At 41.6% G+C, this 21,709-nt stretch overlaps 1 protein-coding gene across 17 annotated transcripts in view; it reads left to right on the top strand.

The window, feature by feature from the left end:
- Nucleotides 1–21,709, top strand: part of ERC2 (ELKS/RAB6-interacting/CAST family member 2) — a 918,050-nt gene that overhangs the window by 463,427 nt on the left and 432,914 nt on the right. For all 17 annotated transcript variants that reach the window (XM_074313127.2, XM_074313130.2, XM_074313128.2 and 14 more), the window contains one exon: nucleotides 20,300–20,435. In XM_074313127.2, coding sequence (XP_074169228.2) covers nucleotides 20,300–20,435 — 136 coding nt within the window. The remainder of the gene's footprint in view (nucleotides 1–20,299; nucleotides 20,436–21,709) is intronic.

Genomic DNA, 21,709 nt, shown 5'->3' with positions numbered 1-21,709 from the left:
TGCATATTTGGAAATTTCATATAAATTGTGACATGTAACAAGTGGTCTTTTGTGACTGGCTTCTTTCACTTAGCATAATGTATTTGGGGTTCATTCACGTTGTAGCATGTATCTGTGCTTCATTCTTTTTTATTGCTGAATAATATTCCTTTGTATGGATATACCAATTTTGTTTATATATTCATCTCTTGGTAAACTTTTGGGCTCTTTGTACTTTTTAGCTATTATGAATAATGCTGCTATGAACATTTTTGTGCATGTTGTTTGAATGTATGTTTTTATTTTTCTTTAGTATATACCTAGGAGTGGAATTGCTATATCATGTGTTTAAACTCTATGTTTAACTTCTTGAGCAACTTCTGGATTGTTTTCCACACTTACTGTGCTATTTTACATTCCCAGCAGCAGCATATACTTGTTCAATTTCTTTACATTCTCGCCAGCACTTGTTATTGTTTGCCTCTTTGATTATAGCCATCCTAATAGTATGCAGTGGTATCTCATTGTGATTTTGATTTGCATTTCCTTAGTGACTAGTGATGTTGAATATCTTTTCATGTGATTATTGGCCATCTGTGTATCTTCTTTGGAGAAATTTCTATTTAGATCCTTTGACATTTTTTAATTATTATTTTTTTATTGTCAGTTTTAAGAAGTATTTATATATTCTGGATACTAGACCCTTATTAGATAGATGATTTCTTGTATTCTCTTGTGCACTAGTAATTTTATACTTGTATACAATTGTGTTCTATTAAAAAAAAAAGAAAAGTCTATCCAATATCCAATAGTTGACATTTTAAAAATAAGTTGGAAGGGTGATACCTTTAAAAAATTATGCTCTCCTGGAAAGTAAGTGCATTTGTACTGTTATAATTAAATATGTTGCTTACAAATAGACTACCAGTTGACCGTTTTACATTGACACTGCTTTTCGAGGGTGCCATGAGGTAGGATTAGAACCAGTTTACCAAATATTAAAAACTTTTTCAAAAGTAATCTTGACCCCAAACATACTCCTGCCAACAGACACGAGGTCATTCATATTAAATAGATGTTTACCTTCTTTTGGTGATGGCTCAGCTGCCTCTGAAATGGACTTGACCTTGAATATTCGCTTCCCTTTTGTCCATTGATATGACCGAACTTCAAAATTTGAGCCACTTCCAACCAAATAATTTGCCCATTTAAATGCTCAGGGTATGGCCTCATTTTATAGTGCCATAAAATGAAATTTAAAAAGCCTCTCCAGAGAGCTGTGATTACCATTTTTTTCTTTAGTTGTTAGCCTCGCTAATAAATATTCTTAGCAGTTCTGTCATCAGATACCATATAAAACTACATCTAATGAGCAAATCTAAGAGAGGATCCCAAGCACCGCAGCCTTCTGTGCAGCTCGAGGGGAAGAAGGGATCCACCTGATCATTAGACCCTGGGGGTTTTAGAAGTGAGACTTAACACACACCCCCCCCCCCCCCAAGAGTAGATGAAGGGGCCATTGAAAAGGTTTGGTTGCGAGGCTCCACTGGCTGATGATCAGGAAAGTAAAGTTATAACTGCTGCATGGCTCTGTGGTGCTGTGTTCCCCGTTCTCACTGAGGAGACGCGTAGCTGTGCTGGGAGATAGACACGTGAGCCTCCCCATACACGGATTTGTTTTTCTTTTTTCTCAAATCCTGACCAGTGACTTTCCAATCTTCCAGCTTTTCTGGCTCCTCGGCATACCTCTTTGGGTTCTCCAGCACATGGTCTCCCTTTCCAAAGTCTCCATTAAAGCCTGGGACCTTCTCAAATTCTTGACAGCCAGTAATTCATAAAGGAAAAATGAATTAAGTCCATTTTAGTATAGCTGTAGGGCAGGAGAGTTGTTTGGAAGTGATTGCTGCAGGCTGTTAAGACAGCTACTTAGCTTTCAGGGCTGGCAAGAGAAGGATGAAAAGTAATGAGTTAACCTGCTAAGAATTTGGCCATTTTAATCATTCGAGTCTGGGTATACTTTGTCTCCATTTATACCGAGTGGGGAAACAGTTATCTTGATAAGCAGGGATTTATCTCACCCCACCTCTCAGTGGCTGCCTGGATTCAGAGTAGAATAGACTCCTTTATGTAGCAGGGGGAATGGGCATGCTTTGTATGAGTAAGAAAAAGAAAAAAAGCTATTGGTATTTTTTTCAAAGTTCTTATCAGCAAAGAGCATTACCGAGAAATCCAATAGGGTAGTGATGACATTCAATTTTATTTGTACCAGGAAGGAACAGATGGCTGGAGTTAGCAGTTATTCATTTTTAGCACGTATCTCTCATTAATGTTAGTGGGAATTACACAGACCTATCAAAAGGGAAAAATAGAGGAGAGTCTGCAGTATCAAATAAACGTGCATCATTTTTGTGCAAAGGTCACATACTTTAAATAATTCCTGTCTGTAATTGTAACTTCCTGTAGTTCGTTTATTCTTCTTGCTGAATTTGTATGTTGTCATGGTATTTTTAACGGCCTGAAGAAAAGCATTTCAGCAAACTGCCCTGGTCTGAGACTTATAATTAGTCATTGCAGCTTGTGGGATCATTTGTGAATAGCTCAATCGGGATGTGTTTTTACATAAAAGTTCCTCTTGATTAATTGCCCAGGAAATGTTTCCAGTTCATAGAAATTTGTAAATCTGTATCATAAAATATTCCATACCCAACAATTCAGTCAGTGAGAAACTTCTGAATTTTTTAACCATCATGTGTTCAGGTATTGCCAGGATTTTTCCTTTAATCAATTTCAACCAAACAACAATACAGAAATTAAATGCCAACAGCCACAGAAGCCACAGTTCCTTATTATTTCATATCTACATTCAGGACATAAACAAATAACCTGATATTCTAGAAGATCCAAGTTAAAAGTAATATTTAAGAAATAAATAAAAAGAAAGATCAGATGAAAAGAAAATCAATTAATTAAAATTATAAGAAACATAGTACTTGAATTCAAAAATTGAGTATTAATTTGACAGTATTTTTTAATAGACTGTTGCTTTCCTCTTGAGCTGAACTTTGGATATGTTAAATTTATAGGGGTTTTAAGTTTCTTCAGTTGGAAAAAGGGACAATCTTTCTTGTTTCTCATCTCTTCTTTGGATGAAGAAGAATTCTAATTTTCTGAGGAGTAACGAGAAAGAATTTAGGTTTTACACCAGCAAATGGCCTTAATAGTAATAAGAATCACTGTACAGAGTAGAAATATGGGGTTGAGACACTGTTAGCAAAACACCCACTTCTTGCAAATGAATTCCTTTTCTTCTGCTTCATTTTGAAGCTTAAATATTTTTCATATTCATATAATTAATATTGATGTTTTTCTCAAAGAAGTAAAAAATATTTCATATGACTTATCACGTACTAATGTAGAAAAATCAGTCCATACACTGTAACTTTAAATTATTTCTCATTTCTAAATTATGCTACAGCTATATTTAGTAGTCATTCATCATTATCCTGTAGGAGTTTTATAAAACTTCAATGATATCCCAAATATCAGCCATTCACTGGGTAAATAGTTTCTTTGGATGCTATATGAATACTGTCAGGACAAGTTTCCTCTTGTCTGTCCACCTGTCTTCACAGAGTTTCAGGTGGGTTTTAGTGTCCTGTGGTGTCTGTTTTATACAATGGATAGACCCTTTGCGTACAGGAGGGATGCCCTCACAGGCACTGCTCAGGGTGTGTGTGTGTGTGTGTGTGTGAGAGAGAGAGAGAGAGAGAGAGAGAGAGAGAGAGAGAGAGAGAGGTGTATATTTATGTTTGTGTGAAATAAATGTGTATGCGAACTAAATGTATATGTGTTTGTATGTGTGTGTGCGTGTGTGTGTGTGTGTGTGTGTGTGTGTGTCCTGATGTAAGAAACAGAGTATCTCCTGAATTGTCTGTGATGAGAATAAGAGAAGATGCTTGAAACTGTTGATGGGAAGTGGTGGTGACATAGCTTTGGGAAAAGAATCTTACAGCCAATTAATTGTGCGTGGTTGTTTTATTTGTTTGTTTGTTTTAGTAGAAGGATTATTCTGGTTAGCTCTGATAAGAAATTGGCAAATGAAGTAAATCCAAGAACAGCGATGATAGGTTAGATAAATAACATGAGTTTTGGAGTCTAACAGATTGGGATGGAACCCAGTTCTGCCCCCTTCTAACTGGAAGAGCCCGCTAAGCAAGTGGCTTAACTGCTCACCCTCATTTTTCTAGTCTGTAATGGGTATAGCAATACCTATGTCATAAAGTGGTCCTGAGGATTTAACATGTACATTGCCTAGTCTAGAGAGATGCTTATAAAATGCTCCCTTCTATAGCATGCACACTTATGAACCTGAGTCCTCATGCCTGCTCTATGAGATTTAAATGGGACACATTTCTTACAGTTGGGCCACCTTGCCTCTGGGAGCTCCAGAAGCATTGCCATCTAGGTGGAAACCAGAAGGGGCATGAAAAACTGTAGATGCTCAGGATTTCCCTACTTCCCTCCAAGTAAAGATCCTATCACAACACTGGCATTGAGGATTGTGGACCTTGAGGAAATAGACTGGGTCCAGGAGAGGGCAGACAGGAGGGCAGATTGATGTCCCTAGGGTAAGGAATCTGCAGGTCGGCTCTGGAAGAAGCCTGAGAGGTCACTGTGCTTTTCAGAATCTTCCTGAAACGGGTCTAGGCTGGCTCTTGGTATTCTCTGATTGTTTGGGTTTGAGTGACCGTTATTAAGTAGAAGACCTTTCTATAGGGGCAATTGAGAGGACAGGAATACATTGCTTCTTAGGAAGGACAGACAGAACAAGAGCTGCCCAAATTGATCTTCTGGCTGGTAAGTGGCTGGGAGTTGTCCTAACTTATACAGCAGAGCTAATCCTGTTCCACAAACTTGGGGGCAAGCAATGGCCCACATTTATGTCTATTGATTTTAAAGCAACTCAGATCAGACCGCAGACTGGGAGCCGCACAACCAGTAAGGGCAGAGGCAGACATGTGACCCAGATACCACCTGCAGAAGCACTCAGGCACCCTGCCATACTGCCTCCTGAGGTCTGAGCTTTTAACCGTGGAGCTGAGATAACCCAGGACTTCAGATAGGTGCCATCTTCACGGCGCTTTGTGAGTCCGGGGGTGTAGGGTTCAGGGGATGGGAGCAAAGTTTCCAACAACTTTGTCCAGCACTCAGGTGTCACAAAGATAGGCATCTGTCCCCCACAGTGAGCCAGTCTGGATGCATGGAGTTCAGAAGGCAGTATTATTATTTCTCTTTTTCTTATCATCAAAATTATTGTAAAGTGGCATTACCTTAGTATATACCAGGCACTCTTCATGCATTAGCTCTTTTATTTCTCCCATGAGTGTTATTTTACTGTTCAAATCCGGTTTTACAGATCAGGAAACTATTACAAGAAAGTGAATTCACCTGTCCCAGGTCCTTCCGTGAAGAAATGATTGTCTGACATTTGAACCCATGCCATCAGGCTCCCCGTCACAGCTCTTAAGCTCACTCTGTCCCACTGTCACTTCGACCTGTGTCTGGTCTGAAGCCACTAGAGCTCGTCCAGATTCAGCCTGAATGGCCCATTGGTGCTGCTTTTGAAAAGCAAAGGAGAGGCATTATTCTGCTTCACAGCAGAATCCCCAGGGTGGTCAGCGCTGGGATTTCTCTAAGGAAGAGGGAAGGTCAGCAGTCTCCACCTCCTTGGGAATAATGAAGTTGCTGAACTACAGCTGAGAGGGTAACTCACTAGTAGTGAAAGAAAAGGAAACGTTTTAAGGAACTTGAATTGGTGAAACCTGGGGACCAAGTCAGGGGCAACCAGAGATATCTGCTCCTACCTCAGAGCTTGCCTGGCATTTCCCAGCGGTGCTGAGGGTCTTCAACATACCAGCGTGTGAGTGTGTGCCAGTCACTGAGCTCCTCTGAACGATAACCTCATCAGCCATGCAGGGAACGTGGGAACTCGGCTCTTGTTCCTCCTTGTTCGTAAATGCTGTCTCTATTATTTCTAGCCCTGGCTTGAGTGGCACCTGGAATTTTTGTTGGTGGTTAGAATGCCTTTAGGTGGTGTGCATGAGCCTTATGGATTTTATTAGCTATGCCTTTTTGTATTAGAACATCCACAACTTGCACATCAAACGTGACTTCACTAATTCCTGCTTAGAAAGAATCTAAGGCTAAAATGTATGCAAAGTAAAAATATCTAAAGGAAAGATATTAAGTGAGTAGCACAGGTCATGTGTAGCATAGCAAAATTCGCTGAGATGCTATGCTAATGACTTAAGTTTGGGAAACTCTGACTACCACTATTATTCCTCAGACTTTATACCTCAGAGTGATAATTCACTGGGATAATCCTGCAGAGAAAAGGGATTGGGTCAAATAAGTCCAATAAACATATCCTAGACACAGTGTCCCTTTTTGGAGATCCACGATGCACTTTACAATAGTAAAGGCTCTGAAAAGTCCTGCAATGTAAGAAACCTAGTCCCGTTTTTTTCTGTGCTCTCAAGACTTATTTGAGCCTAACCCTCTTTTTTCTTTCTTTTGTTTTTGTTTTGTAACAGTTATTAACATTACCCAGAGCTAGTGCTGCCAGAACACTGTTTGTAAATCACTGAGTTAAGAAAAACATCATCAAGTGAAACTGAAACAGGTGGTATTACAGCAATGAATTTTGGAAGTGGTTAATTTTGTTGAGGCAGTTGCGTGGGGGAAGTGGTTTGTTCTGTCTTATATAATTGGGGGGAAGTGGTTTATGCACTTTTTGCTGATAATTCTGCAGTTTTGTTATCCTTCAATGATTTTTGTTTTATCTGCCACCCACCACCGATTCTGTTTTACTCATTGACATTAGATGAAGAGTTAGAAGAGGTTTGAGTTATGAGAAGAAGAGTGGAAAGAACAGGCACTTATTTTTGCAGTATGTTGCCATGGGGATAAATACTTGGGGAAGTGTTAGGATGCATACATTTCCATAACCCCTCATTGGCCATAAGTTAGGCCTTACAGAGGCCATAGGCTGCAGTAGTGGAAATGGTTTGGAGGAACTTGGGAAAGTGGAAAAAATGAAAACTGGTAGGTAGATACTGAGGGAAATTGTCCCCAGGAAATGTTTGAAATTGACAGTAAAAAGACTGTGAAGTATTTTGAAAGATGAATACAAACAAAATGAAGGCTTAAAAAGTTTTTAAAATAATTAACATATAATCTGGATACGGTAAGGTCCACATCTGTGCTGTTCAATATGGTAGCTTCTAGCCACATGTGACTAAAATGTAAATTAATTGGGATTAAATAACTTTGAAAAATCAGTTCTGTAGTTTCACTAGCTGCATATCAGGTGTTCAGTAGTCACAGGTAACAAGTGGCTACTGTACTGGACAAAACAGAAGTAGAACATTTCCATGTTGCGGAAAGTCTATTGGGTAGTGCATATGGTAGACGGAATTCTAACGTGACCCCCGTGATCTCTAGCCCCTGATTTTCACACCCTTGTAAAATCCCCCCCCCCACTTGAGTGTGGGCAGGACCTGTGACTTGCATCTAGCTAATAGAATATGGCACAGATGATGGAATTTCACTCCCATATTACTTTACATTATATAAAACTCTGTCTTAGCAGACGAGAGAGAGAGAGAGAGAGAGAGAGAGAGAGAGGTTCTCCTGCTGGCCTCTAAGAATCAAACAACCATGCTGCGAAGCACCTGTGGAGAGAGCCACATAATAAGGAATTATGAGTGTCCTCTAGGACCTGAGGGCAGCCTCCATTTCCAGCCATTAGCCAGTAAAAAGCTGGGAACCTCATTCATACGGCTGCAAGGAAAGGAATTCTTCTAACAACCTGAATGAGCCTGGAAGCACATTCTTCCCTTACAAGCTTACAGATGAGAAATGCAGTTCACTCATATCTTGATTTCAGTCCGGTAAGACCAGGAACAGAGGGAGCAGCCAAGCTGTGCCTGGACATCTGACTCACAGAAGTTGTGAGATAATCAATGAATGTTGCTTTAGGCTGCTGAATGTGTGGTAATTTGTTATGCAGTAGAGGGAAACTCATTCAGCATTAGTCTCTCTTTGGAAGGTCTGATAAGCCACACCTCAGATGGACCAGATCCTAAATGAGCATAACTTGCTTTTTGAGGCTAGTACTTTGCCTCCCTCTTGGAGAGAAAAGATTGTAACTCTCAAAAAGGAATGTCTAGTCCTGGCTAGAATGCTTCATTCACTTTTTGGCAAAGCTCTCATAATAATGTACAATAATATATATATTTTTTATTTTTATATAGCATTGTAGGTAATACCATGAACTTTGGCATCATAGAAACCCCTGCTTATTAACTGTATGACATTGGGCAAATTACTTAACCTCTCTAAGCCTTAGTTTCTTCATCTGTAAAATGGGGATAAAAATACTCTCCATATAAGGATGTTGGATGTTGTTTTGTTTAACCGAGATTATATTTTTACAGTGCTTAGCACAGTGCCTGACACATAATACGACATCCAAAGACAGACGCTGTTTTTATTATTTAGCAATAGTTTGATTTCTGGTAGAAAAAAACATAAACTCAGACCATTTTTTTCTGCATTCAATTTGGAAAATCAGCATGTAAGATTTTTATCTTCTTACGCCTCTGCTTTATTTTATGTCTGGGCTGCTGCAGCGCAATTCCAGATTGGATGCAATAAAAACAGGTCTTGCATCCACGAAGTGCCCCTGTGCTCAAAGGTTGCTTTCGCTGTATAGTCTGGGCAATGGCCCACAACCTCTGGCCAGACTATGGAATGTTGGTTTCCTCCAATATTAGCCCCCCAGGGTTCAATTTTCACAGTTTCCATATGTTTTTATATTACCCCAAACTGTAAATACAACTGACACCCCACCAAATTGGCCCTAATGTGCCTATGTCTAACAGTGGAGTCGTAGGCTTTTAGAGTAATACAATACTCCATAGAATTGTGGCAATTATATGAATGTTTTGTTTTTACCGTGTTAAGATTCCTTTTCTTTTTTTTTGAAAAGGAGATGACGTGCAAGGAGAAGATATAAGGTGGAAACGGGGCAGGAGTTTGAATCTCATGTCTTGGCTCTGTCTCGGGTTTGCCCCGTGGTCCTGGAGGTTCTGTCCTACATCTGTTACCTGTTATCTGGTATTATCCTTGCCCCTTTGTGTATCTCTTGCTTTCCCTTTTTGTTTATCTTCTACTTTTGTCTTCGCATATTGTAGCGTCTCCAAACTCTTCATCTTGGATTAAATCTGTTTGTATAAGAGGAAGAAACAAACTCATTACGATGCCTTGAAGTTTCAGGATATGAAATACACTAAACATTTCTACTTGTGGTGGGATTTTCATCCATAAAACCTAATCATTGGTTCAAACTGTGGTCACATTGAGGTTAATGGACTCAGAGAATGGAAATTAATATGGACATTGCACGGCCCCCTTATTTGTTTTGTGTCCTGCATCCTAACTGGGTTTTCATTTCAGTAACTGTTGCTGCCACTATGAAGTTTGAAGCTGTTAAGTTCCCATCTTCCTTTCCAAAGCTCTTCTAATGGAAAGGTAATGTTCTTGGCAATTACCTCGTGGGTATCGAGTCCTCTATTGGTCAGCCCAGTTACTGATCAGGGCGTTCTGTGAAGTTCAGAGTGGTACGCCTTCAAGTGGCTGGACTACAGGACAGGACAGAGATTGTATCCTGAGAATTGCTGTCTCTACTCTCTAGAACTTCTTGGGTTGCTTGGGAGACGAGAAAGGGACAGTGGGTGAAGGAACTCTGCAACATTCTAGGCAGTTGGTTGGCACAGAACAGGTGAAGGGGGTGGGGGTGGCCTCTGGAGCCAGACGGACTGAGAACCCTGCCTCTGCTACTCACTTGCTCTATAACTTTGAGCAGTTTCCCCCTCTGTAAGAGGAATAATCAAAGTACCTGTGTAATAGGGCATTGTGAGGATTAAATGAGCTACTGTATGATTAGCTCTACTATATTAGAGGACATCATGTGATGTGAACATTCGCTGCTATGATTTTCATTACTATATGTCTAAACCCAGGGTCAGCAAACTCTGGTCTATGGGCCAAATCCAGCGCTGTCACCTGTAAATAAAGTTTTATTGGAACACAGCCATGGCCATTTGCATACATATTGTCTGTGGCTGCTTTCATGCTACAGTAACAAAGTTGAGACATTCTACAGAGGACATATGGCCCCCAAAGCCTAAAATATTTACTCTCTACCCCTTTACAGAAAACGTTTGCTAATCCCTGTTTTTAGAGTTTAGAAAGCTTTTCTTAGCAGCATAAATAAGAACAAGCCATCAGTCTGCTGTGAACCATGTAGTTTTTTTCCAACTGTATATTGAATATAAATTAAATTAGGGAAGATATGCCAGGTCATTTCTTTTGGATGCAGCCCTTTAGATTTTCAGTTTGATTTCAAGAATGACACTTAAAGGAATGGGAACTCTAGGTGTTATTGTGTTAGTACCAGGTGATAATACCCAGTTGTATTCATCATCAGTCTGGTTTTATTTTATTTCTGTTCACTTTGGGTACCATTTAATTGACAGTAAACAGATCTTCATTATATGAGATTGAATTATTCTATATACGAAGTGCCTTTCTGGAAACAAATATGAGGACAGTTTTGTCATGCGGGGTCTCTAGTCCTGCTCCCCGCATAAGAGCGCAGGCCATGGTGAGGCCAAAAAGGAACACCCACGGAGCCATAGATAGAGGAGTCATACTACTATAGTCTCGCTGGTGGCTGGGTTGGAGACACAGGAAGCAGGAGCCACACGATCTGCAACCTGCCGTCCACTTCTTTCTGCCAACCAACCTCACTTGCTAACTGCAATCCGCGCTTGCTAACTCAGCCACCATCTTCTTGCTAGCCCCCATTTTCTACTAGTGTAGCCACAGCAGATATATTAGTGGTCAGTGGCTCACTGGTTACAGCTGAAGGCCAACTAGCCACAGCTGATGGCCATGCAATCACAGTTGATGGCCATTTACTACCTGAGCCAGCACCTTTCCACGTGAGGCCGAGAGCCTGGAAACTGCACTGCTGACTCTGTCCCCACAGTCTTAATTCATATAAACCCCTAGATACATATTCCTAAATAATTTTATGGGTTCACATAAGACTTCTAGCAAACACAAAGGGCCTGTTTCGTCCTTTGACCAAACAGCAGCAGTTTTCATAATTAACTTCAATCCAGCAGATATCTGTTGGTGACAATGGACTCAGCATTGTGCTAGATTGTTAGAGAAGAGAGTAAGACAGCTGTGATTGTACAGAGGGTGCTTATAGCAGAACAAGGGAGACATTAAAAGATCAGAAATGTGATGGGCTCTTAGCGAGGCAAACACAGCATGATTTGGGAATTTGTAATAGGAGGACCCAACTTTCTAGATTGACCAAGAAGGCTTCCCAGAGGCCATCTTATTTATATTGAGGTAAGACAGATAAATATGAGGTAATGTGATGAAAGAGCTGGGGTGGGAATGAAGGCAAAGAGCTTTCCAGAAGAGGAAACTGCTGTACAGAGGCCCTGCAGATGGAAAGACTTGGTGTGTTGAGGGTCAGGTGCAAGGCCAGTGTGGCTCGGGAGAGAGAGTAGGATGAGATGGGACTTGGGAGGCAGGACTTTGATCTGGGAATAATCATGGAAAGAGGTATGGACGTTTCCACAGGTAGTGGGAATCCAGTGAGACAGTGAGATATGATCCTGTTCATGCTCCAGAGAGACTCTTTCCCCTGACTTGTGGGGAATGGATTAGATGGACCAGTTGGCATCTTCACCCAACTTGGGGATGACGGTCGCTTGAGCTAGAGAGGATGTGAGTAAGTCATTCCTTCACTCTGGAGAATACACTGAGGATGGGCTCTGTTCTGGCACTAATGCCTGTCTGCTGGTGGAATAGTCAATAATCAATGAAAATGCAAATAAGTGTATAATTACAAATTATGGTGTGTGCAGTGAAATAAGTGCGTGGAGTGCTATCATAGACATTTTCAGTGAGGAGAAGGGGGCATTCTTAGACTTGGTGCCCAGAAAAGACCCCTCTGAAGAGATCATATTTGAGCTGAGACCTGAAAGATGAAAGTCAGCCATGGAGGACTGGTGGCTGGGGGCAGAAAGGGAGGGGAGTTACAGACAGAGAACAGCGTATGCGTAGTTCTCTAGTGGGAAGGAGCGGGTGTGCACTAGGCCCTGGAAGAAGACTGGATTCTGGAGTCTGGGGGTCAAGGTGAGAATGGTTTGGGATGAGGCTGGTGAGGTCCACAGGTGTGTGATTTTCTTCTTTGGGAAACGGGAAACTGTGGAGGATCATATGCCAGCAGGTACATGATCTCTCTTGTTTCAAAACACTCACTCTTGCTGCTGGCTGGAGAACGGATTAGAAGGGGAGTGAGAAGGGAGCAGGGAGACCAGGGAGGAGAGAAGAGCAGGATGGTCCAGGCAGGGAATGGTGGTGAGTTGAGCTCTGGGGCAGCAGGGGCGATGAGAAGGGGTCTGACCGTTCTGTTTTCCTGTCTGTACTTCTGAACCTCAGCAGGGCATCGAGGCTCCATGGGGCATGTGAAGCCATGAGGTAATGAAGTAGAGGCTACTTTCTGGGCAGGCGGAGATGGCAGGGCAACTCTGCTTTGGGCTCTTCTGGTGAGGAGTCCGCTGCCAACGGTGACCATATGGGACGAGAAGCCGGCACATGTAGTCTAGTCTGTCGTGAGGGGGGTGTAGAACATCACAGAGTATTTATTGCGTGGCAGTGAGCAAGCTCATCATTCCAGGGCTGCCATCCCCAGAGCTACACGACCAGCCCGTGCTGTCTGAGTCAACACACCTACATGGGAGGCCAAGCAATAAGAAATTAGTCTGGTAAATAGTAAATCGGGGCCAGGCCTGTTAGTTAGTCACGTGACCCTTACAACTGTGTCCGGTCTGCTTGCCAGGGAGAGGACTTTGTCATTAGATGTTCCTGGATTGACGACTGAGTCCTGAGTCTCCTGTGATGTGTGCGAATCCTGCCAAGTACATTTGGAGGAGGGCAAGTTTGCGTCAGAGGGCCTGGTGTGCTCTGCTCTCTGTCCCCAGGGTCTTCCTTAATAGTCCCCACCATTTACTCTCTTTAGCTTAAGCTTTCAGTCTTTGGGGTCCATTCATATTTGGGGTGGCACTCCATTGATATTTAGGGGAAGGAGGTTCTTCAGGGTCAGAATGAGGGAGGACATCTGAAGGAACGTTCTCCAGAGTGAAACTTGTACAAGAAAAACGAACCCTTCTCTCTAGTGACCACCTTCTGCTGTGTAACCCGATCCCTAGGTTTTCCGAGCTTGGGTGGGGCCGTTAATGGTGGAGGGAGGGGAGAGAGTAGATATGTACTCTAGGGGAGGGTTTGGGGCAGGGGGATCAGGCTGACCTGTATAAAGCAGTCACTGTGTGCCAGGTACTGTTTTAAGAGCCTTAGGTTTATGAAATCATCGACTGCCTCTTCTCCCCACCCCCCTCCAGTGAGATAACTTGCCTAGGGTTACGCACTTTGTAAGGGTGCCTCTGTGATGAGAATGCAGCCAATCTAGCAACAAAGTCCTTCGTCCTGGGCATCTTACTGTCCTGCCTCTGAGCCCCCTTGGTCTCGCGTGATTCAACCGTTTCATCAGGCTGAATGAGGAAAGGCCTGATGGAATCATCTCCCCCAAGGAGACTTTCACCCTGGGAAGCTGATATCACACGGTGGAAGGTAGGACTCTCTTTCCCTCTGGGAGGCTCAGTTTTCCAAGTTTCCAAATCTGCCTCCCCTTTAACACCTTTCTTCAGCTATGTGAGCAGGTTCTGGGATGTCCTGCTGGCCTGGGAAAATGATAAATGGTGTCCTTTTAAGGTGTGTTGTCATTGTATGCTTTAACTGAGGGTTCTTGTGTAGCTCCAAACTCCACAGAGGAGGTGGGAATGGAGGAGATAGGAGATAGGACGGTGTCGCCTCCAGGGACTGAAAGGAGCAAGGACCATAGGTAAGAAGGGGAGGAGGAATCCGCTGAGGAGGAATCCGCTGAGAAGGAAGCCAAGATGGAAAGTCTGGGGAGATAAGTGGGGGTCCTGCTCAAGGGTTTTGGCAAGGACTTAGGCAGTCATCAAAGCGGGTGGCCAAACAGGTGGGCTACTCTTGGGAGGCTGCCACAAAATGCGAAGTCCAAGAGGTCTGGCTCATTCTGGAACTAAGTCCTAAGACCTTGGCCCTACGCACTTCTCCTTGTCTGGAGGAGGGCTGGATTCAAGCAGCGACAGCTGGCCAGATCCTTTCTCTTCCAGAAAGGAATATCATGCTCATGACATTTAGCACATTTGTACATTCTATAAAAATATCTTTAGAATATTTATGATAGCTTTCTAAAATGTATAGCTATGCTGAAGTACTGAATGGTATTTACAAGCTTAAAAAAATGGGATCATCTCAGTGGTTAAAAGTGAAAGCTTTTATTGTTGGAAATTCTGCAGGCAGTTCTCATTGTCAGCTCCTATTGTGTGTGGTTGTGTGTGTGTGTGCGTGTGTGTCATCTACTTGTGCAGTCACTTCAGGATCCCAGCTCACTTACTCATGCTTGTCCTGACCTTCCTGCAACACTTCCATTAGGGTAACCTTCCAGGAATGTAACTCATCTTATTATTGAGGAAAGTACAAGTGGAAGCTAAGTATATGACAAAAAGTATTTAATAATGCATTCCAAAGTCCGTTGTTTGAGGTATTTGGAATACCTGCTGCTCCGCTGGGGGAAGCAAAAGACTAAAAATGTGTTCACAGTATTGCACAGTACGTACTTACACTCACATTGTGAGCTTGCGTGAAACAGAGAAGGAACATGCTAGAGTCTGTTCTAAGCGTTTTACCTGTATTAACTCAGCTACTCTTCATAATAACCCTATGAGTTAGATACAATGATTCCCATCTTATATGGCAAGAAGCTGAGGTACCCAGCGGCTAAGAAACCTGCCCACAGTCACACAGCTAGACAGTGGTGGGCTTCTGATGGGAGCCCAGGCCTCCTGGCTCCAGAGTTTATACTACTAGCCCCCGCGCTGCAGCTGTGCCTGGAAGATTCATATCGCCCAGAAATTGTCGTCTATAGGGTTGTACCATTCAATGCTGCCAGTTAAACCTACATCTAGTTATTCATGCAAGAAAAATGAAAACATATGTCCACACACACACAAAAAAAAACTGCTACAAGAATGTTCATTGCAACCTTAACAGTAAAAAAATTGGAAACACTGCAAATATCCATTTAAAAAGGGAAGAGCTAATCAAATTGCAGTGTATTCATATAATGGAATGCTACTCTGCAATAAGATGGAATTTACATACAACAATATGGATGAATCTCAAAAACCTTACGCTGAGTCAAAGAAGTCAGACACAAAAGAACATGTGCTGTACGATTCCATGTACAGAAAGGTCAAGAACAGTCAAAAAGAATCTATGTAGATAAAAGTTAGAATAGTGATAACATCTGGGCAGGGGGAGAAGACACATGGCTAGGTGATGGCAACACTTGTATTTTGATGGTCAAAGGTTATGGAATTGTACACTGAATATCTGTGCATGTTCTTATTTGTATTTATACCTCACTTAAACACACAACACAAAAGCACATAGTAACTTGTGAAAGTTCCCCCTTCTTCCCCAATCCCATTCAGTTCCTCAGCGGTAACTACTGTTTACACACTGGTGTGAGGTTTCCAGGAGTTTCCATTTCCATGCATGTTTATAGATATCCATCCAAACAGCTTTTGTGTTTTAAGATAAACAAGATCAGACTATATGTATTATTCTGCTACCTGCTTTCTTTTTTGATTAATAATATGTCTTGAAGATTTTTCCATGTCCATATTTTAGTTTTGCCTTAATCTTAGCTACTGTGTTTCCCCAAAAATAAGACCTAGCTGGACCATCAGCTCTAATGCGTCTTTTGGAGGAAAAATTAATATAAGACCCAGTCTTATTTTAATATAAGGCCGGGTATAATATAATGTATTACCAGGTCTTACTATAATATAATATAATATAATATAATATAATATAATATAATATAATATAATATAATATAATATAATATAATATAATATAACATAATACCGGGTCTTATATTAATTTTTGCTCCAAAAGATGCATTCGAGCTTATGGTCCGGTGAGGTCTTATTTTTGGGGAAACACAGTAGTTAGTGTTCCATATAATGCATGCATTTGTTTCTTCAGCCAGTTTGCCTCTGATGGACAATTAGGCTGTTTTCAAATTTTCACTTTCACAGTGCTGCAATGAAAATGTTTGTACATATACGTTTGTGCACATGTACAAGCATTTTTGTAGGCTGCTTTCCTGGAAATGGGTTTGCTTGAGAAAACGGTGAATGCACTTTGGTGGAAACTGCCAAATTGGTTTCTAAAATGCTTTCATCAGTTACACTCCTCCTGACCACATAACATAAGAGAGAGCTGGATTCCTGTGTCTTTTCTAACAATGGATATTATTAATCTTTTAAAGTTTTTGAGAGCAGATGGGTAAAAATGGCATTTGTTTCTGCTAAGATTTAAAGGAAGAGAAGTTATGATTTTCTTTTTTATTTTACAAAAAGCATGTGCACTTGGGGAAACATACATCTTCTGTCCATGTAATTCCAAAGGCTTCGAAGTCTGATGCGCTCTCACCAGCAAATTATAGAACACTTTCTAATTTTATTTTGATGGACTATTCAAGTGAAAATAGCAGGATTCTGTCCTCTGGCATTTGTTCCTAGCTATTATGGTAGCTACTGTTGATCTTGACACCTGCTGGAATTTTGTAGTTGATCCAAATTCCTTAATGATGGCTGAATTGGAAAAGCGACATGACTTGCTTAACGAGACTGGTCAATTTAAGTCGAATGTTAAAAAACTGACACTACCACTGTACTCTCAAACTGTGCCCCCTCACCTGTGATTTCTTTTTTTAAAAATTTGCATTCTGGATATATTTTTCATGGTGTTTCCTTGGAGAAAAACATCATCCCAAAGAAACTTTTTTTTCTGAACATGGAGCAGGTCAGTCTCTGGTGGAGCCTTAGAATCTGAGTCACTTGACGGGTGGGAGTTTGGGAAGCGGCAGCAGAGATGTGTTCTTCTCAGGCAGTGTTGTCAGAGGACTTTGCAGTCTGCACCCCCAGCGGTTCTACCTTCCTGAGTTTACAGACAATTGTGAGCTGTACGGAGTTTAGCATGATTTTTGCAGTTTACTTCTGCAGTGGGGAAAGGTATGGGGACTGATAGGGCACTTACCGACTTTATTCTCGGGAATATTGGAAGTTATTTCTACCATGTTTCCCCGAAAATAAGCCCGGGTCTTATATTAAGGTTTGCTCCAAAAGACGCATTAGGGCTTACTATGTTTAGGGGATGTCATCCTGAAAAATCATGCTAGGGCTTCTTTTCCAGTTAGGTCTCATTTTCGGGGAAACACGGTAGCAAAAATCACTGTGGTCATTCCTTCAATAATTGTCTAATGAGCTTCTGTGGGGGCATTTTCTCTCCCCCAGGGATCTAATATTTTTAAATTTCCTGACTTCTCCATCTGCCTCCCCTTCTCTCCTACTCTATAGATTACTGTTTCAACCTGTGCTTCATTCAGGTAGCCGTAGAGCTTCCCTGAGGGGCACCTGACAGAGGAACTGTTCAGTGGGTGAGATGCTCACCTGATCCCATCCCACGCTACTCCTCATGTCTTGCCTACCTCTAGCAGAGCAATTCTTTCCCTTTCTGGCTTTCCCAGGGAACCCAGTAGGTCTTTCCTGGGAGAAAGAGTTCTACTGCTACGAAAACCATGGCAACCCTGCAAAGGAGTATGTGCACTTTGTAAGTGTCTCGTGACATGCGTGTGTCTAGTGACAAGATGATCCCTTTCATCACCTTGCTCTGTGTCAGTCTTGTTGGCCGAAATCCGAAGCAGTGCCCTAGGAAACCCAGCTTTTCTTTTCCAATCGTTGGTGTCCTAAATAAGGCAGAATTTGAAGGAGTGGTTGGAGAATGCTGAAGACAGGCCTGCATCACAGCGTCGGAACTCCGTTTCCCAGTTTTCTTAGCTACTCATTCTTAATTCAGGAAAGCTTTAAGGAATGCATGGATTTGGGCTTTTTGTGTTGTTCTTTTCTTTTTGTATTGAAAAATGACTGTGGTATCCTAGAAAGTAAGGTCTGTTTTGAGAACTTTTGTGAGAGTTATTTAACTGTGCAAATGATGTTTGCAATAATAATGTATTTTATTTATCACTGATACTTGGGGGATGGAAATGTTTATCAGTTAGTTCTGTTTAACGGTGTGCTTCAAAGTAATAGAAAAGTTTTTCTTCATAAAAATGCCCTCTAATTAAACAATCTCACTAGTAATACTGACCTCTCCATCACATCCTGTCACTGAGCACTGACTTTATTTCCTAAGGAACTGGAAAATGTGTTTGCCCTGGGTTAGCACGAGCTTTGGAACTGCTATATCTTTGTTCAATTAGGAAGCAAGAAGTCATTGTTAACTTCTTTCTAGTAATCAAAAGATACACTTTCCTAAAAGTAGATTAGCAAATAGACTTGGTTGGTAGTTTACATTATTACTGTATCTGGTAAAAGCAGGGAAATATCAGACCAAAATGATCCAATCCAAATAATGACTAAGCAGATGGTTATTCTGTCTTACCTTACGTCCTCTTAATAATTGTCACCAGGAATATTTAAATCACTGCTTTAGTTGGTTCCGGAAATATTTATAGGGCCAAAATGTTCAGAATACTTTTATTAGCGGGGCTCCTCATAGAAGATTTTTTCAGCATAATAACCAATTCTCTTGAACTTCTTTATCTTGGTGTGGGAGAGAGTAGAGGAGTATATAATTGAACAAGGACTAGAAATAAGAGTTCCTTGTTGAGAATGGCTTCCATTTGATATTAGTAGTTGTTTCATTTGGACATGTTTGTTGTTTACCATCTCATCCAGTTCCTGCTTCCCCAAGAGCACTGATTCTCAGTATGCATGTTTTGGGAGTTAGGGCTCAGTAACAGTGGCTGACGTAGCAATGCTGGGGAGAAGCGCTGAAGGGATGAGAAAGGATCCCAAATGATTCTTCTCCACAGCCCTCTGCTTTTGGACTCACTGCTCCCGAGCCCCCTGTACTGCCCTCTTGCCTCCTCACATGTTAGATTAGATTTATAACAGCTGCTGTGGATATGGTTGCCTAACTCTCTGGAATGTTTTGCTAAGGCTGCTAGTGAAATAGTCCACATTAAGTCTGTAACTCCCTCCGCCCCTGCTTTTTTTTTTTTTTAGACCTGTCCTTTATCCTTAGTCTTTTACTCACTTGATCACTTTATGATTTTGCACTCTGACATCCTATAGATTCATTAAGAACTTTTATTCCAAGCACTGGGGCTTTATTTAACACGATGATTAGCCAAAGTGTGATTCTGTTTGAGCTAAGTGATGACAATGTATTTGATTGGAGCCTTGTAATTGTTATTTTAAAATCAAAGTAATGGATTATGATCTCAGAATAGGAACACGATCCAAAAGAATAATAATAATTAGAACAGCAACCACTTAGGAGAAAATAAGTCCCATCACAGACCACAGGGCTCCGTGTAGGCTGAGTCCTGCCTACCTTTGCAGTGCCATCTCCTGCCCCACTCCCCCTCCCAGCCTGCCCCTCACTTTGGGGTGGCCTCACTGCAGCCTTCCAGTTCCGAGAAGTAGCCAGGTTCTTTCCTGCCTTGGGATTTATACTTGCTGCTCTCTCTACCCAGGGAGCTCCTTCACTGGTGTTTTCTTGGCTGGTTCCTTTGAGTCTCTCCCACAGCCTTGCTTCCTTAGGGAAGTGTCCCTGTTCACAGCAACTAAAGCCACCTCTCCTACCACACTGCCTGTCCACATGTGCAATGCACACCGTAATCTCCCCCAGCGTGCTATTTCTTTCCTTCAATATTAGCAAACCTAAGTTGTGACTCCTTGGTAGTTGCCTGTCTCGCCTACTGGACTCCAAGCTTCACGCAGAGGGTGAAGACGATACCTGTCTCATTCACCATTGCAGCCCGGTGCCACCTCATACCTGGCATGAAGTGGCTGCTCAGTACAAGTTTGCGGTTGAATGCGCGGAATTTTCTGAAGTCCCAACTTTTCATGAACCCATATCAATATCGTCTATACTTTGTGCTTCTCTTGTGATAACATGATCTTTCCGTGGCTGAATTTAACAAAGCTGTGCTGCCTTTTCTCAGGCATATGAAGGACCAGAATAAGAAGGTGGCCAACCTCAAGCACAATCAGCAGTTGGAAAAGAAGAAGAACGCTCAGTTGCTGGAAGAAGTCCGCAGGCGAGAAGACAGCATGGCTGACAACTCACAGCACTTGCAGGTGAGCACAGGTTTCTCCTAATCCCTCAATAATTGGAGATTGACTCTTTCGGAAATGTACCCACTCCTGTGAGAAAATATGCACCGCAAAGCTGGAGTGCCCTTTGCTCTGAGTCCAGCACTAAGAATGTACTCCCAGGGAACCCAGGAGGTCTTTCCTAGGGGGAAGCATCATTTTCACAATGGTGCCTAAGAAAAGCTGATTATAGTGGAGAACAGTAATGCTTCACAGAGGCTCTCGGATCCTGTGCCTCCCCTTCAAAGGTAAGGGCTGCATTTATATAGTTGACAAGAAGCTTCAAACATAGAAACGTCTTCCTGTTAGAATTATATTGAAGTTGTTTGGGTGTTAGTAGAAGGGAAATGTGTGTGTGTGTGTGTGTGTGTGTGTGTATTATCACAGAAGGTATTTGGAAAAGGATGCGTTAAGTTGATCTCAGATAGGTTACAAAACTGGTTTTGTTTTATTTCAAAATTCTAAGGCTCTGAGACACATCATTATTCTGTCTTTTCTGTGGAATATAGCTATCTCTGAAAGGATGGCTCTCAGAAACCAGTGGACCAACTGAAAACACCAATTTTTCCTCATTAACCTATTTTTGGCAAAGGAGCTCTCCCCATGTGCTCAATAAAACATTCAAAGTAAAACAGGGCATTTGCTTTGAAGTTCCTTTATTTATTCCAGTGTGCCTTTAAACAGAGCAGTTCAAGTTCAAGTTGGCCAGTGTTCATGTTATATTTTGCTTATTAATTAGTATCTTTCTCCAGTTATATATTAGGTTTCCTCCTTGGAGATAGAAGAAGTTAGATAATTTCAATATGTACTCATAGTTTATCTTTTTAATGGTTCAAAAGAGAAATAAATAATTATTCCAGAGTAGGAAATACAAGGAAATGCCTTGAGCAGACATGGCATTACTTAGTCAATATTAGCTTCTTTTTTCTCTGTGTCCTGGAGGTGCTGTCAGTCAAGCATCTTTGCCTTGATGCCTGATTTGGATAGCACAATACTAATATCACGTCCTGTGCTCAGTCCTGGGGACACCTTAGTATGGACTGGGAGCTTTTTTGAATCTACAGTTTCCCCAATATTCTTGACAAATCACATCCCAGGGCTTTGGATCTTAGTTTCCCCGTCAGTCACATGAGATGTTTGATTGGATCCTACAGACTAAGATAATAATAATGACCTAAATTTGTAGAACATTTTATTGCGTTGCCAGACATATATTGTCATTCATTCTTCACAAAAATGTTGGTGATTTTACGTATGGT

This window comes from Rhinolophus sinicus, chromosome 5 (genome assembly GCF_057876585.1).
Source record: "Rhinolophus sinicus isolate RSI-liver-muscle chromosome 5, RSI-T2T, whole genome shotgun sequence".
Taxonomy (NCBI): domain Eukaryota; kingdom Metazoa; phylum Chordata; class Mammalia; order Chiroptera; family Rhinolophidae; genus Rhinolophus; species Rhinolophus sinicus.
This window is presented reverse-complemented; position numbering and strand designations above follow the sequence as displayed.